The sequence below is a fragment of the Diceros bicornis genome, chromosome 11, assembly GCF_020826845.1.
Source record: "Diceros bicornis minor isolate mBicDic1 chromosome 11, mDicBic1.mat.cur, whole genome shotgun sequence".
Lineage (NCBI taxonomy): Eukaryota > Metazoa > Chordata > Mammalia > Perissodactyla > Rhinocerotidae > Diceros > Diceros bicornis.
Genome location: NC_080750.1, coordinates 68,010,823 through 68,027,313, shown reverse-complemented (window position 1 = coordinate 68,027,313; position 16,491 = coordinate 68,010,823). Strand labels below are relative to the sequence as shown.

The 16,491-nt window shown below is 41.2% G+C and overlaps 1 protein-coding gene across 6 annotated transcripts in view; it reads right to left on the bottom strand.

The window, feature by feature from the left end:
• EBF2 (EBF transcription factor 2) overlaps window positions 1-16,491 on the bottom strand; it is a 187,973-nt gene that overhangs the window by 54,808 nt on the left and 116,674 nt on the right. For all 6 annotated transcript variants that reach the window (XM_058549802.1, XM_058549806.1, XM_058549805.1 and 3 more), the window contains one exon: window positions 2,183-2,264. In XM_058549802.1, the coding sequence (XP_058405785.1) occupies window positions 2,183-2,264 (82 nt within the window). The remainder of the gene's footprint in view (window positions 1-2,182; window positions 2,265-16,491) is intronic.

Sequence of the window (16,491 nt, the reverse complement as noted above, 5' to 3'; positions counted from 1 at the left end):
ATTTATTATGAAATGTCCAGAATAGACAAATCCATAGAGGCAGAAAGTAGATTAGTGGTTGCCAGTGGTTGGGGAAAGAAGAGAATTGAGAGGTATGGTATTTCTTTTGGGGATGATGGAAATGTTCTGGAATTATATAGTGGTGATGGTTGCACAACATTGTGAATATACTAAAAGCCACTGAATTGCACACTTTAAAATGGTTAAAATGTTGAATGATATGTTACATGCATTTTATCTCAATAAAAAATGCAAAAAAAAATTGCCAATTGACTTTAGCTCTACCCCAGAAATAAGACAATTATAGAATCCACAAACTCTTTTTTTTTAATCTTTTCCATTGTCTTTGCAAAAGTCAAATACTTTCACATGGGATGAGAATTCCTCTTCATTTTGAGATCAGCAATATTTATTCCAACCCTGTTAAAAACTCAGGCACATTGAAAACCTCATTTAGTAAATCACTGAAGAAGTAGAGGAAACACTGGCATGCATTTGCTTAGTGAGTACATTTCTAAAATTTGGATAAATCAAATGACAAGGCATTTTATTAAAAGCTTCTTCAAATTTCTAAGAGTATTCTCAAATGTAGAACTCTTTGGAAGTGATGGTAGAGAATAAGGAGGGGTAAGAATCCAAACTGCTGACTTCTCTCCCTGGCCTCTGTCTCTTCTAGAAGTGAAAGCTAAGCATTGGTCATTGAGGCACTTTGGAACTCTTGAATTTCACACTTTCTTGGACTGAAATTATTTACGTTTCCATTTGGAATACTGAGTACCATAAACTTCCACTATGCACCATGTTCCTGCTTGATCCCCAAGAATGCTCATTCATTTTACTTCTATTTGTCTTCACATCATACAGCAAAGGGGAAATCTGTGTGATGGAGAGGCGGGGCTTAACTTTTTTCAAAGAGGCTGCCAATAGTGTTAAATAACTAACAAAAAATGTCCCAGCCCCGGCAAGATTGTTTGATAACCGTGATGTGGTTAAAAAAATAACAAGATTTTCTTCTTCAAAGTAGTTCTCTCGGGCCTTGTGTGTGTGCTCATCTCCCCTATCGACTCTTTAATGACTCTGTTCCTAAACCACAGAAGCTCTCTGAGTGACAGGCAGGAGCAGCTACATAATTTGTGGGGTCCAGTGCAAAATGAGTATGTGTGGCCCCTTGTTCAGAAATTATTAAGAATTTTAAGAAGGCAATAGCAAAGCATGCACATGTCACACACGCCTGGTCTGGCGGAAGGAGTTTGCTCAGACAGATCCTCCAAGCTCCTGCTCGACTTACCTCCTTCCTGCGATTAGAGGTGAGTTACCTAAACTCCCAGGACCTCGCTTTCCTCACCAGAAACACGAGGCTAATAATTCCCACCTCTCTCATCGCTGCCAGGATTGTTTTTAAGGTCTCAAGCTTGAATACTATTGTTTAACATGTTTTTCATTTTTCTACGAGGAAGCGAGCACTATGTATTTCGACTGGGTAGGAATGGCAGGAAAGCCATTTGGTGGATTAAATATGGGTCCTTCACAGATTAAGGGAAGGGGACCAAGGGGGGCTGCACTTCCTTTCCTCGCCAGCCTGACTCACTTTGCCTGCTCTGTGTTTTTATTAGCTTGTATCCTCGGTACATCAGTGGCAAGGGTGATGAAACCAGTGGCAGATTTAACTGCCAGGCAGCTGGGTCACTGTCCCATGGGTCTTGTTGTCATGCTGCGATCTTAAAGTGACCACGGCTGTTTGGGCTGCTGCTTTCTAAAAGACTCCGAGCGAGACCACGGAATAGTTAATTGGTGGAAAAGGAAAGGAAGAAGCTGTTGCTTGCAGAAAGCACAGAGAAGCTGCTTTGAAAAATCCCAAGGTGGCTGAATATCAAGAACATGGTTCCTGCTGCGGGCAGCTGTGTGTGCGAAGGGCAGCCTCAGGGCTGAAAATCAAATCTCCAGCCTGGGTTGGTGCCCCTCCCCTGGGGCTGTGGCAATGGAGGCAGAAGGCCTAAATGCTACAAAATGAAGAAACCCTCAATACTATGGGAGGAGGGTTATCATTTACAGTTATCTTTTTCATTGTTAGCAGCATCAGTGAATAATATTTTCTAAGAAAGAAAAAGAAAAAGAAGAGGAGTGCTGAGGAGAGAGAAAACAGGATGACTTATTTAAAAGGAAAGAACTGCAGGCCCCTTACCTGAAACCTTCTCATGTCCCTCGGGTTTCCTGCTGTTTTCAAACAATTCTGATTGCACTTGAGGAAAAATTTTAAAAAGAATCTGTGAAGAGAAAGCAATGTGTTATATGTTTAAGTAAACATTTTCTAAGAGAGAATATATCTGCATTATATTAGATCTGATTTGAAAGTGATTGTATTTCAGGTCTGGGGAATTTCAGCCGGCCCTGCCTGAGCAGGAACACTGCTGACCCTCTGCAATTTGCAAATTTGGATGTTTTCAATCCCAAGTCCTGTGCTGCCTGCTCCATCACTGTTGAGGACTGTGAAGCGGTTCACAAGCTGGTCTGGTTTGCACACCAGCCCCTGAGGTGCAAGGGCATTCTCTCTCCAAAAAAAAGTCTTCAGAAGCAGCAGTGACTCCTGCCGTGCAAAAATGTCTTACACCAGAAGGTTAAAAATGGCATGATGAGCCCAGAATCCCAGGGTTCATCACATATGTGGCTTTCCACTGGCCACACACACCTTCAGGCTCACACACCTCACATGTACACCATCGCACACAAAGGGGGCCTGATATTTTCAACTGCATATAAGATCAGAAAATGGTATGTTACCATCCAAAGAGAGAGTTTGTCTGTGCAGGTATACATCGGGGTTGTTACGACTAACAGCAAGTATGAATGTCCTTTCAGACCTTCTATAGATTATCCAGAAAAATACAAAGGCACAGAATAACGGTCTGAGGTTATCATTCATAAGACATATTTTTTAAGCCAATATTCTCCTAAATAACCTATTTGTGCAATTTTAAAACTGGGTATCTTTAATCAGACAAGTACATCAGCCAAGAAAAATGGCAGAAGCGGCCTCTTCAGCCATTTACCTATTTAATGTTTGGGATTTTGTTTCAAAATACAATAAGTTTTCCATTTATTTCACTTGCAGAGTCCTTTTCCTTAAAAAAAAAAAAAAAAAAAAAAATCCAGCTTTTGCAGTGTTAAAGTCCCAGGTGAGCTAGGCCTATTTCCCTTTCTGTTACTATGACAACGAAATTTTACCGCAGTCCCAAAGTCCCTTCAGAACTCTCACATCCATGCCTTGAATTAGAACTTTAAAGGAAAAGATATACATTTTTCCCAGGATTTACCAACAAAAATAAGTAGAAATCAACTATGCTTCCAAAAATTCTATTTTAAAGCAACGGTTGGTGAAATGCTCTCATGGTGGCAGTTTGTTTATTTTATTTTTTTTTTAACAATCACACAAAAGAATTAGAGAGCACTCCAATTAATTGTATTTATCACTTAAAAAAAAAAAAGCCTGATGGGAAGATAAATAGTAAATGATAAAGGAGGGGAAGGAGAATTGCACTCTCCAGAGTGTTTTCTGTATTTGAGGCTCTTTTTCTCCAGATTCGTTAAGCAAATTTGGCCAAGTGCTCCCGACCCTATCTGTGAACGAGGTTGGGTGTGAATTTGGAAATAACAGCTAAATATTATTTCATTATTTTACAACATCTGCTCTTCACTTCTCTCTTTTCATCTTTACTGGGGTGGGAGGGTAGGCATTGCTTCCTGTGCACTAAGGGGTCCAGGGTCTGCATCTGAGGGACCTCCAGAACGAGGAGGCAGAGAAAATGCTCGGTACTGCTTTACGCAGTGTGCAAATTCACAACCTGCCCCCGCTTCCTAAAGTGCAGTAAAATGTCTGCCCACAGCAATCGGGGCGCCTTAGAAAGGGTAGCTGCTTTTATTTAAGAGAAGATTGATCAGAATTCAAACACTTTCTTTTTTTAAGGAGAAAAATAAATCCATTTGCAGATTCATAGCAGAGTCAGCTACAGCCACTTACAATGCACAGAGGAGCTCTCATGATATATTTAAAACTTGCCTTTTTCTCACTGAGTCTCTCTCCAAACAATAGCCTCGACCCCACACCACATTTGCCCTCCAACACCTTTTCCTCCATTAAAACCAAATCGAGTGCTCTTTCTCACTAACTCCTTGATTTTTGGAAAGTTTTGCCACACTGGGCTCCTTATAATGCATTCTGTGTGTTATACTTCCCTTTACCCACCCCACCCTTGCTCCAAAATGTATCTGGTGAAAACATTATTGTTCACGAAGGCATTATTATATGAATGGTGTGGTGGGTGGAAAAGTGCAAAGGAGATAAATGTTTACATAAAATCAAATTGATTTAGGGGAACAAGGGGCCTGCTGAAAGCCTTTATTCATTTTAAATTAGGACCCTTAACAGTTCTTTGGATGGGAAACACCCCGTGTTGACTCTTGCTAGCCTGAGGTCTGAGTTTGTAACCTACACAGCCCCCTGCACACTAAGGAGATACCACTCTGTTCACAAAGGCGAAGAGAGTGGCAGAGGAGGGAGGGAGCAGGGGAAGAGAGAGAGAAAAAAAATTCTCTGACATTGGGTACTACTTTCTAAAAGAAGGCATAGCTACTTCTAAATGGCTAGCATCAGAAATTCAGGCCTGGATATTTTATATGTGGGCCTAAAAATTAATTGGAAGAAATTCTGGGGCTCAATGACATCTCTAATTTTTTTCTCTTCCTTTTACTGATGTCTTCTACCTCCCTCCCCATGACCCCTTCCACTCACCGTTCTCAGGGTCTTGGTACAGAACCCTGTACTATCCGTACCATCCATTAACCACGGGATAACTTGCAGGGAACAAATCCCCTGGGTCTAGATCCCTCCGAAGCCAGAGCTGCCTGGAAAATGTCACCTCTCTCCACTCAGAAACGGGAAACCGAAATGAATTACAAGATTCAGACCAAATGTGCAGATTCCCATCAGGATGGAAGTTGTTATTTCCACTTTCTCCAAACAATGTTGACTGCATAAATATTATAACCACTTAGCGTGGTACACTGTACAAGGCTTCTGATCTCATCCCTTAAGAGTAAATACTAACAACTATGGGTTTATCCTTGTTTTACAGATAAAAAGGAATAGAGGTGGGGTCAAAATGTGAACGCAAGCCCTCAAATTTCAATCTGGTTCCTAGGTCAACTGAGGTGATATAATGTACCAAAAGGCATTCCTTCACTCCACAAATATTTATTAAATGCTGACAGTGTGCTAGTCTTGACTGGCCACCAACTAACTGTGTAACCAAGTTACTTCACTTCTCTGGGCCTCAGTTTCTTCAGCTGTTAAAAGGAGGGTTTAACTGGATTATCTGTAGGGCTCCTTCCAACATTAATATTCTATAATTGCAAAGAAAAATGTGTAGAGTTAAGAACCTTCCAGAAATGGCTCCCCTGGGGGAAGAAACCACTGAAAACAAAAACGACCATAACTTACTGAAGTCCAAGTGGGGTGTGTGCAGGGGTTTTCTGAGAGATAATTCAAACCCTCTGATCTGAGACTGAGAAAGAAAAATTAGCAGGGACAGCTGATTGGTGGAAAATGGAGCATCTTGGCTGATGCTTTGGCCAGAGCTGGTGTTAGCTTGAGGTTGATGGGCAGGTTGTTGAGCGAGATGCATTCCCTTAGGATCCTGTCTCTATGCATCTGAGGCAGGAGAAGGTGGCTCAGGAATATCACAGATCAGAGCCATATCCGTCCCTGCTCACCATCCTATGTGGTCCAGCAGCTGAAGGGTACAGGGGTCCCAGAGGGGAGGGGAAGAAGGCTTGCCGAACGTCTGCTCTGTGCCATGCTCCGAGCAATGTGCTTGATATTCAGTGCCTCACTTATTTCTCACAACAACTTTATGAGTGATGAGTCATCTCACAGCTAGGAAAAACAAAGGCGCCAAGAATTTAAGAAATTTGCCCAAGATCACACAGCTTGCAAATGGCAGAAACAAGGATTTGAACCTGGGTCTTTCTGACAGCAAGCTCCATCTGGCCTTCTGTTTCCTGCACCAATTAGATTGTGGTGATGGTTGCACAAGTCTGTGAATATACTAAAAACCACTGAATTGTGCACTTTGAAAAGGTGAATTTTATTGTATGTAAATTATATCTCAATATAGCTATTTAAAAAAAACTTCAGAAAACACAGTCTGAACAAAGCTTAAAAAAAAAATACAACCGAGAAGGATTCTGGTTTCTTGAGGAGTGAGAGGATTACAGTACCCTAAGAGGAAAACATTAGGTCAAAGATAGTTGCATGAAAGTAAATGCTTACTATTGAAAACCCCTGCTGAATTCATTTATTTACTCATTTGATCAATTATTAAGTATGTGCCATGAAGGTTCAGGCACAATGGCAAACAAGATGGACAAAGTCCTTGCCCTCATGGAGCACAAAACCAAACTATTCAAAATATGCTCTTCAGATTCTGAGATGAGTCTGGAGACCCCTGAGAATGGGTCTGAGTAAGATCCCAGGGGATTACCTAGTATCCAGAAAATCTCTTCCTCTCCAAATCTCTGGAATATTGGAAACTCAGCACTGTTCAAGGACAGAACGAAAGCTCCTAGGTGGCTCTAGACGTGTCCTCAGCCCATTCCAAATAGAAACTGAGATTCACACTAGATGCACAAATATGGTACAGAGTTAAGGCCTAGTGGTGGAGGTAGTGGGGAGTTCTCTAAATCACAGGAAGGGTGAGTACTTAACAGTCATGATAGATTCCAGGATGATAACCAATGACCTGACTAGTACAAAACCCAGCATAATATTTCTCCAGATTTCTGGAAGAGGCCATTCAATTTACCTCCAATTTGAAATCCCAGATATAGTGTATTCTAAAAAATTGTAATACAAAAACATCTTTAGGAAAGCTCCGTGGAAGGCATGGAAGCTTCTTTCAAGAAAAAGATTAGGGGCTGGCCCGGTGGTGTAGTGGTTAAATTTGAGTGCTCTGCTTTGGTGGCCTGGGGTTCGCAGGTTTGGATCCTGGGCACAGACCTACACACCGCTCATTAAGGGATGCCAAGTGGCAGCGGCCCATGTACAAAAAATAGAGGAAGATTGGCACAGATGTTAGCTCAAGGACAATCTTCCTCAAGCAAACAGAGGAAGACTGGCAACAGATGTTAGTTCAGGGCCATTCATTCTCACTGAAAAAAAAAAAGAAAAATACTATACAGGGATGTATGTCAAAGGAATGTGAACTTGGCACTAGTTAACAGCTACCATTATGCAGAGCCTTACTGTTGGCAAAATAACATGTAAAATACCTTTCACTTTGAAACTTACTCCCTTAAAAAGAATCTAATTCTGCCTAGTCTGGAAACAACTTCTGCAATGACATGGCCACATCTTATACACCATGGAGATGAGAACACTCCACACTCTCCAAGGGCCAAGAGCAGGGCCACTGTATCTGGTTCTTTCTCTCTGCCATGATGGCCACATAAGCAGGCGGGACCACTCAAGTCTGAGCTATATATAGAGTTGATATAGCCTCACAAACTATGTAGGTGCTTAAAGGTCTATGTCCACTGATTTTTGAGGAAGACACATTTCATCTAGATTAACTGCTAAACCACCTTTTCCGGAGTCCAATAAATTAAAATACAATTGGTTTCCACTGTCTGATCATGCTTCTGAAAAGAAGATAACCCCTTTCTCTTAAAACACTCTCATATCACTTCTGAGAACTACCAAATGTAGGGATAGGCTGGGTCATAAAATCATATTTGAAAGGAATGGGCAGTTGCTTCTCTTCTCCCAGGATCCTCTCAAGCTTACATCCTTTGGGGGACTAGGCAGAGTAAGGGGCCATCCTGGATGGACACACCCATAGGGCCATTTTCACACTCTGAGAATTGCCCGCATGGCAGCTCACTCTTTATACGGCAGCTCACAGGTTTATATGGTAGGAAAATCCCTAAGTGGTTGGTTTCCACTTGAGACCAGTGAAAAACACAATGATGATGTTCCAGCTTTAATCTAGGTCTTAACTGTAACATCCTCTTTGAACTTTCCAACAACAGAGAGAACACAGATTCCTCTCCCCAAAGCGTCCAAGAGAATCCAAACCCAGGCAGCCCAAGTAAGGTGAAGGGCAGCAGTGGGCCCTAGCCTTGGCCTTAAGATGAGGCGCCCTTGATAAATCCGTTGATTGTTCAGGTGTCAGCCCAGGGAAGAAAGGGCCCTGAAGCCCTAAGGGCCTTGTAAAGACTCTTACTCAAGTCCACAAAAATGAAAAGACTCTGGGAGGTCAAACTCCCCATTGGCTCTTGCTACACCCTAAAAACTTGACAATGGGGCGTCTGAGAATGCTTGGTACTTGAGATCTGTTTGGTAAGATGGCAGCCAGCACAAAGGTCCAAGAAGATCCACGGAAAAGGGAGATGATTTAAAAATTTTGACCAGGGGCTGGCCCAGTGGCGTAGTGGTTAAGTTCGCAGGTTCCGCTTCGGTGGCCCAGGGTACGCTGGTTTGGATCCTGGGTGCAGACCTACTCACCACTCATCAAGCCATGCTGAGGTGGCTTCCCACAAAGAAGAGCTACAACTCTACAAATATGATATACAACTATGTACTGGGGCTTTGGGGAGAAAAAAGAAAAAGAGGAAGATTGGCAACAGATATTAGTGCAGGGTCAACTGTCCTCAACAAAACCTTTTTTTGACTGAATCACTTCTTTAGACTTACATCAAATACTCATTTTTATAAGCTGATTTTCTATGTAATCCATTTATTTAAACGATCACTTAAAGTGTAAATATAAATACATGAACAGAGTAGGTATGAAATCTTTAATGTCCACTGACATTCTTATGGAAGGCCTGTATTACCATAAAGTGTATTCACCTAGGCTTTCGTTTCCACAAAAAGCGATTTTAGATCCGAAAAATTTAAGCTGACAGAAATTTTTTTTTTTTTTGGTGAGGAAGATCAGCCCTGTGCTAACGTCTGCCAATCCTCTTCTTTTTTTTGCTGAGGAAGACTGGCCCTCGGCTAACATCCGTGCCCATTTTCCTCCACTTTATATGGGACGCCGCCACAGCATGGCTTGCCAAGCGGTGTGTCGGTGCGCGCCCGGAATCCAAACCAGCGAACCCCCGGCCGCCGCAGTGGAGCGTGCACACCTAACCTCTTGCGCCACCAGGCCGGCCCCGACAGAAATTTTTTAAGCAATAAATTTTCTTACTTCCAACTATGCTCAACCCCTTTAACTCCCCTTGGCTAAAAGACTAATTATGATGATGATTATAATAATAATAAATTAGTAGCCCATATTCATTGATCTCATATTATTTGCCATGTATGATTTCACTTAATCCACTCAACTCTGACAGTAGGAGAATTAACATCCCCATTTTACAGAGGAGATGAACAAGATGCAGAAAGGTTAGATCACTTTGCCAAGGTCCAACAAGTAGTAAGAGGAAGAGATAGGAGTGGAACTCCAGTTTGTCTGACTCTTAGAAAAACATTTCTCTGGTGGGAGCGTGGCCGGGCCTCTTCTGAAGGAAAAGGTGGGACACACTGCCAAGCAGCTCTGTTTCAGGGAACTAGCACCTCACTGCTCTACATGGGGGATCACGTCACCTCCTTCATCTTACTCTCTAGAAATGAGAGCAGAGTCATTCTTTGCGTTCACAACAGAACAAGCAAACAAACAGAAATGTCTGTCACTCCTATCAGGGACTACATTCTCTAGAAATTCTGCGGCTATTTTGGAGTGTGCAGAGAAAGATAAGCAAGTCTATCAGATATTTAGAAAATAAGACATTTCAAGAACCCACGAGGTTCAAAGATGGCACGGGCCAAACAGCTGCAGCCTGTTCTCCACAAAGAGAAAGACTGTTCTAGTGGATGAGGAAGATTGAAGGCCATTTGTCCATCAAGACTAAAGAGAAAAAAAATCTGGAACTTCAATGTATAACATAAGAAGTTGAATTAAATCTTGGAAAACATTTTTTGAGAATCAAGTCACCAAAGCTAAATGTTGAAAGCATTACTCAAAAGACAAAGGGACTCTCCCGCATTGGAGATTTTTAAAGAGGCCAGCAAGCTAATTCCTTTGGAAGCAGATAATATCAGTCCTATATGTGGCAGCTCATTGGGGGTCTTCCTACCAAGCCATTTCCACATAGTGTCAAGGCTTCTGCGATTACTATTATTTTTTTGCTTGCTTATTATTTATTGTAAAAATTCGGGACCTTTAGTTTCTTCCGCTGTAACGTGACCGCCTAGGCCAGCAGTGAGAATTAGTTATCCATGCAAAGTGTCTGGGTAAATGCCTGGTTCATAGTAAGTCAGTTCCTTCGCCTTTTGCCAGGCACACTTATGCCCCCTCCCCTGAATTGCCCCTTCTCCCAGACTACATTTTAAAATGGCCCATTTCCCAAACCGAATTATACTAGAGGGAGCTGCCACAAATTCAAGTCTGGTTCTCTCTGCACTGCTTATCTCTCCAATATTAACATATATTCCACTTGAAGATCTTCTCTTAATTTTTAGGGATACTTTAAAGATATTTAGAGGTATTTTAAAAAGAAAAAAAGAGAATGTAATTAATCTATTACAACAGATTACAGGAAAAGAACAACAACAACAACAAGATGGGGGTCAAAATCCTCATCACTGTTTTCAGTAAACTACAGTCAGGCACAATAACCCAGAACTCGGTCTCCTCACTGGCAATGGACCCCCAGCGAATCACTCTCTATTCGGCGTTCACTCCAATTACAAGCTCCCGGAAGTGGCATTTCAGTTTGGCAATAGATCCTTCGTTAATAAACACACTGCTGTATTCACTCAGGCACCAGGAGGGAGCGACTTCCCCTACTGTGTAATTCTGACTCCCGTATTGATAGACTTCATTTCAAAGCCATTTCATGATTTCTTCTGAAGTCAATGTCTCCCATAGCCCAAGTGGCAAGCGACGGACTATAAACAGTCACTGAGGTGCAGAAACAAGGGGCCACTTTGATTCTTTACTTCTTTCTGAGCAGTAACACACTACAGCTTCTGAGGACCTGGGGTTATATGTTGGGATTTTTTTTTTCCTATATTCAGACACATCTTCACTCTCCTGCATTCCATTACTTGACACCATGAGGCAAGAATCTCTAAGGAAAAGTCCTTGTTTTGCACTCGGATGAAAATCTGACACCATTAATGAAAATAATAATTGAACTCTTTGGGCTTGAATTGGAATGAAACACAACACTAAGAGCATGTTTGTAATTCCAATTGTTCTCATAAAATGCCTTTGGAGGGTTCTTTGTAATCTGCATAGTTCCATCTTTTCCTTGTTTTTGTTTTTAACCTGTATCCTCTTTTTTGCTCTATCCCTTCCTCTCCCATCTCATCAAGAAAAGGAAAAATGGCTGAGTGAGACTGAACATGTTACAGACTGACTTCAGAGAACATCTTTCAGTGAGACTTCAGAATTAGAATACAAATCTATTTCCCTTTCTAATGCCAGGACTAGTCGGGTGAAGGAGAGAAATGAAGTTATTAGCCAGCCATCAGCCTAATGGGTCCTTCCTGTCCTATTTCCTTATCGCCCCCTCTCCCCCTCTGCAGCCTCCCCTCCCCCTCCCGTCTCTGCCCTCCCTGTGAAGCTCATCTATGCTAGGCTGAGCAGTGAACACCAATTACACCAAGAGCCCTTTGCTGCTGCCTGGTCCGCTGGTTTTACTGTTTTGCCAGATGGTTGAGGCCAATGTGCAAAACTCTCTACCCTACCATTAATTCATAACTCGGTAATAACTTTCCCACGGCTCCAGGAAATTGAAATGAAGTGCAAATGTGAATATTTGGAAAGGGAATCAAGGTTGGACAACTCTTTTACACCTGCCAGAATAGATAGCAGTCAGACAAAAAGATACCCCTCTGGAATGTGACTTTCCTGAAAGGAAGGCCGACTGACTCAATATGCAATATTGGAGAAAGTGGGCAACCAAGTGCAGAGTTTGAGCTCCTCTTATCATCACTTTCTCTCTGCAGTTTTCAGCTTTATACCTATTGCACCTATGGGTCCATTCACTACTGACCTTGAGTTTGAATATCTATGTAACATTATATTCTTATGACAAAGTCGTAGATTAGCTGATATGAGTGCATTCTCTTGCTAAGACAGGACACCATCCAATGTTTGTTAGCATCATTAAACTAAAACTGACTTTTCACCTGCTCCCATACCATATGCAGCTGCAAATTTTTAAATTAAACTATGAAGCCATGCATAAATTTACATATATTACAGACTAGCCTCTCCATTTAACATGCAAATGTACTCCAATGTTTCAGAACACCTTCTGTCGCTAATTAATTTGCTGAATTATAATTAGACTAATCCTGCATAATTAATAAGCACAGATTTTTTTTTAATTTGTAAGCAGCTTGAGGAGATCATTCACTTCCTTCTATAAACTGCTAAGTAAGTGTTAAAAAAAATCTGGAAAGAACATGTGTGAAAAGGTATGTTTGATGTTGCATACAAACTCAAACTAGCGTGGAAGATACAGAAGTCAGTATTGATAAAGGTATATATTTGATGGCAAGATTCAAACAATCAAAAAAATTGCAATCAGAGGATGGGGACTAATTCTCCCTTTGTCTCCTTGTATATAGTGTTTTATTCTTTGCCTATCCGTCGGATCTTCCAAGATCACAGAGGCAGGAGAGGATTAAAGTAACCGTATGTTGTATTAGGAGAGATAATGATATTAACACTCCACTGTATATCAAAACACTCTGTGCATGCTGGGTGCTTATAAGCCCCTTTGATGGTATTTGGAATCATTTTCATTTTGGCTGCCAAAAACACCCGAGATCCATCTAGTGGAAACAATTAAGTTCCATTAGTACTGTATCCATTTGGTAATGATTACAATGAAGGGTCCCTCTTTAATGCTGAAGAGGAGAGTCTCAAAGAAACACATGCAACTGTGCACTTAAAAATGTGAAATGATATAGTTTTATAACCAAGCATGAAGCTTAATTTTGACCTGAAAAATAAACCAGGATCAGGAGAGCTCAAGGTATGGGTAGATGACTTGTTAGAAAATTTGAAGCAAGGCAGGAATCTGGAAGGCTAAGGTAAGCTTAATAGATAGTCATGCAAATTGAGAACAAACCTAGAAAGACCACGTGGGAAATGCATGTTCTGGCAGAGGAAGTTAATAAACCTTCAAAGAGAGGAGAAAAATAATTTTAGAGAAAATAGAGAGCTCCTTGGCCCTTCCACTCAGCTAAATCACTAACATCAGCGGCCAAAAGATTGTTGGGCCAAAAGGATAGAGCCGCTTGAAATGTGCCTGGCTTCCTATCACTGCAATTTAGTTTTTTATAGTGACTCTATACACAACAGAAACTTCTTCTGAAGAATGGGAAATGATTTTCCCAGCTTCATTACCACACTAAATATACCTTTTCACTATTAGTCAACCAGCATTTTTTTTTTTTTTTTTGGTGAGGAAGATCAGCCCTGAGCTAACATCCATGCCAATCCCCCTCTTTTTTTTTGCTAAGACCGGCCCTGAGCTAACATCTATTGCCAATCCTCTTCCCTTTTTTTCCCCCTCCAAAGCCCCACTAGATAGCTGTATGTCATAGCTGCACATCCTTGTAGTTGCTGTATGTGGCACGCGGCCTCAGCCCGTCCGGACAAGCGGTACGTTGGTGCACGCCGGGGATCTGAACCCCGGCCGCCAGTAGCGGAGCGCGCGCACTTAACCGCTAAGCCACGGGGCCGGCCCCGAGCCAGCAGTTTTTGACAAAGCTAGGACATAAGCTAGCTTGGGAGTTGAGAAGAAAGTTGAAAAGGACACCAGCCCCCAGAGGCCTGTGGCTCCAGCTGGGAGCAGATGCCAGGGGGCCAAACGAAGGGGCAGCTTCTGCTTCTGCCCTGAGAGACAGTCACCTGAGACTCCATCTCTTCTCCTTACCTGGAAGGATAACCCGGAACAGCTACCTTACCGGCTATTGCAATGACTACCAGACTGAGAAAAATATTTTGCAAGTACCTGGAAAAAGCTGCAACAATGTTTCAGAGCTAAGCAATGTTATTATTTGGATAGTTTGGAAATACAAGATAGTTGGATAGTTTTTCTGAGCCAAACCATAGCTTCTGCCTTTGGTCCTCACCTGAAGAGATTAAATGGTTCAGGAAGATTTTTAAAAGCCTGAAAGAAAGGGAGCTTTCTATGCCTTTCATAGTTACTCAGAAGGAATATAACCACAGCCGGAATAATAATACTAATAAGAGGCTAAAATTATCTTCTTTCAAAAATATGCAAATGGCCATGGATATCTTTAATGTCTTCATCTTTCAAGAAAAATCATTTTAATGTATTGTGCTTGTCTTTAAGACTCCCCATATCCCATTTTGAATGGTTCTAATAGGACATCCGATTTCTCTGTAGTCGGGAACGTGTCCAGGTCTGGTTTTTCTAAAGCAAAAAAGTGCTTATTGGTTAAACTCAGAGTGAAAGTGAGGGTCTCCCTCTTCTTCTTCCCAGAAAGTGTTGAACAGAGCCCTCTACATACCATCTGCTGCAGAGCTTAGCGATGGAAAGAGCCAGACAGGTCACCCAGTCAAGTCCTACGTATTGATATGCAAGTGGTTTGGTTTGGGTTTTTGGTTTGTTTGGATATGTTCTTCAGCTTTGTCCAGCCAATTTCAAAATATGTGCCAGTGGGAGAGAGTGGAGAGGGAGCAATCGTGATCTTTGTGGAGTGGGCTTTTGAGAAATTCCTCACAAGTTATTAGGAAGAAAGAGTCACCACTTTGTGGCATTTAAACACTAGGGTGTAAAGCAATTAGTTAACATCCACATTTTTGGGTAATGGGTTTTTTCCCTTGTGTATACATTCCAGGAAATTTCTCCAATTTTATTTTTTGGCAGGAGGATTTTCCTCCAGGAACATCATTCCTAGTTTATTTTTGTGATTCATTCTCTCTTCTTTCCTCTTTCTCTCCTTTCTTCTTTCTCTCCCTGTTCCCAAATTCAAGATGGTAAGTTGTGCTTTTTAAGGGCTACGTGAATGTTGGTGGGGTAGTTGAGTTGGGAAGAAAAGAGGACTGAAGAAAAGAAAGCAAGATAATAATTACATCAAAGCTCTGTTTCACCTCACAAGTATGACGGCTTGCCTCCACTCTAGCCATGAAGACCCATATTCACAGTTAACTTAACCTTCATGCCAAAAAAGGAAAAAAGAAAGAATGTGTAACCTGACAGGTAGCAGGTGGTACATATGGAATTATCATTGGCTATTAACACCAGGTCGGGTATCATATTAGCCACTTTCAGACTGCATTTGCCAAACACACATAAAAATATAAAACCAGGTATTTCAATATTCTGTCGCTCCCTTAGCAAAACAGATTTTCTTATATTACTCATAGTAGAGTCTGCCAGCTTTCATTAGAATTTTTTTTAACTTTTTTTTTTCTTAAAGGAAGAACTAAACCTAGATGATATAAAAGAGAAACTAGGACAAAAATCAGGTCAAGAATTTGATACAAAAGGCATTTGGATAAGGCTAATAATATTCCAGAGTGTTGTCAGTTTAGCAGACTATGATTACATTAGTCTAATCTCAAACCCAACCCCTGTATCTACATGAGGTTCCAGGAATCACTCATTATTTTCAATTGTTTTTTTTTTTCATTCAAACTTTATTGATTCTAAAGCCTCTATTAAGTCTATGGGAATCACTAACCTTTTGGAGATTTCCAAATCTTAGTTCCCAAAACAGAACCTTTCTTTTACATGCCATTAAGAGATTTTTATCTGTTCTACTTTTCTTCATTATTGGTAGTACCATTGCATTTGTTCTAACTCTGGTCATTTCACAGAGACCACTAACTGGTCAGTTTTCACTTTGCCTATTAGATAACCAGAAGCTCTTCTTTTATTTTCTCTTTAAAAAACTAAGGCTCCAATGAAAAGTCTCATGATGGAACCAGAATCCACCTAGATCCGAGCATTCTCCAGTGGGAACTGAAGCAGACCTGGCACTTCTCCGGGCCCATCCTACATTTCTAATCTTTCTCTTCCATACCATATCATAATGTTGCTCAGAAATATGCTGGATTACTAGTACAAGGTAAAGCTGAGCCACTTTATCTCAAAAATGGAGGCTAGGCATAAAATCCTCCACCCCATTTGAGTTACTGGGATTTCTCACCCCAGGTTCAAAGAAAGGTCAAATGTGAATGGGGCAGATTCATGTGATCTCCATAAGTCAGCTCCAGTTCGCTTAAAACAAGAAATTGAGTTCATTTTAAGGTTTTGAAAGTCTTTGCCTGAGCCCAGCAAAAATCCAGCTTTCCACATAACTTGCAAACTGATGAGATTTTTTTTTTCTTTTTTTAACCTGGTTTTATGTTACACAGTGTTTTACAAGTCCAGACCATTTCTAAAGATTAAAGTTGA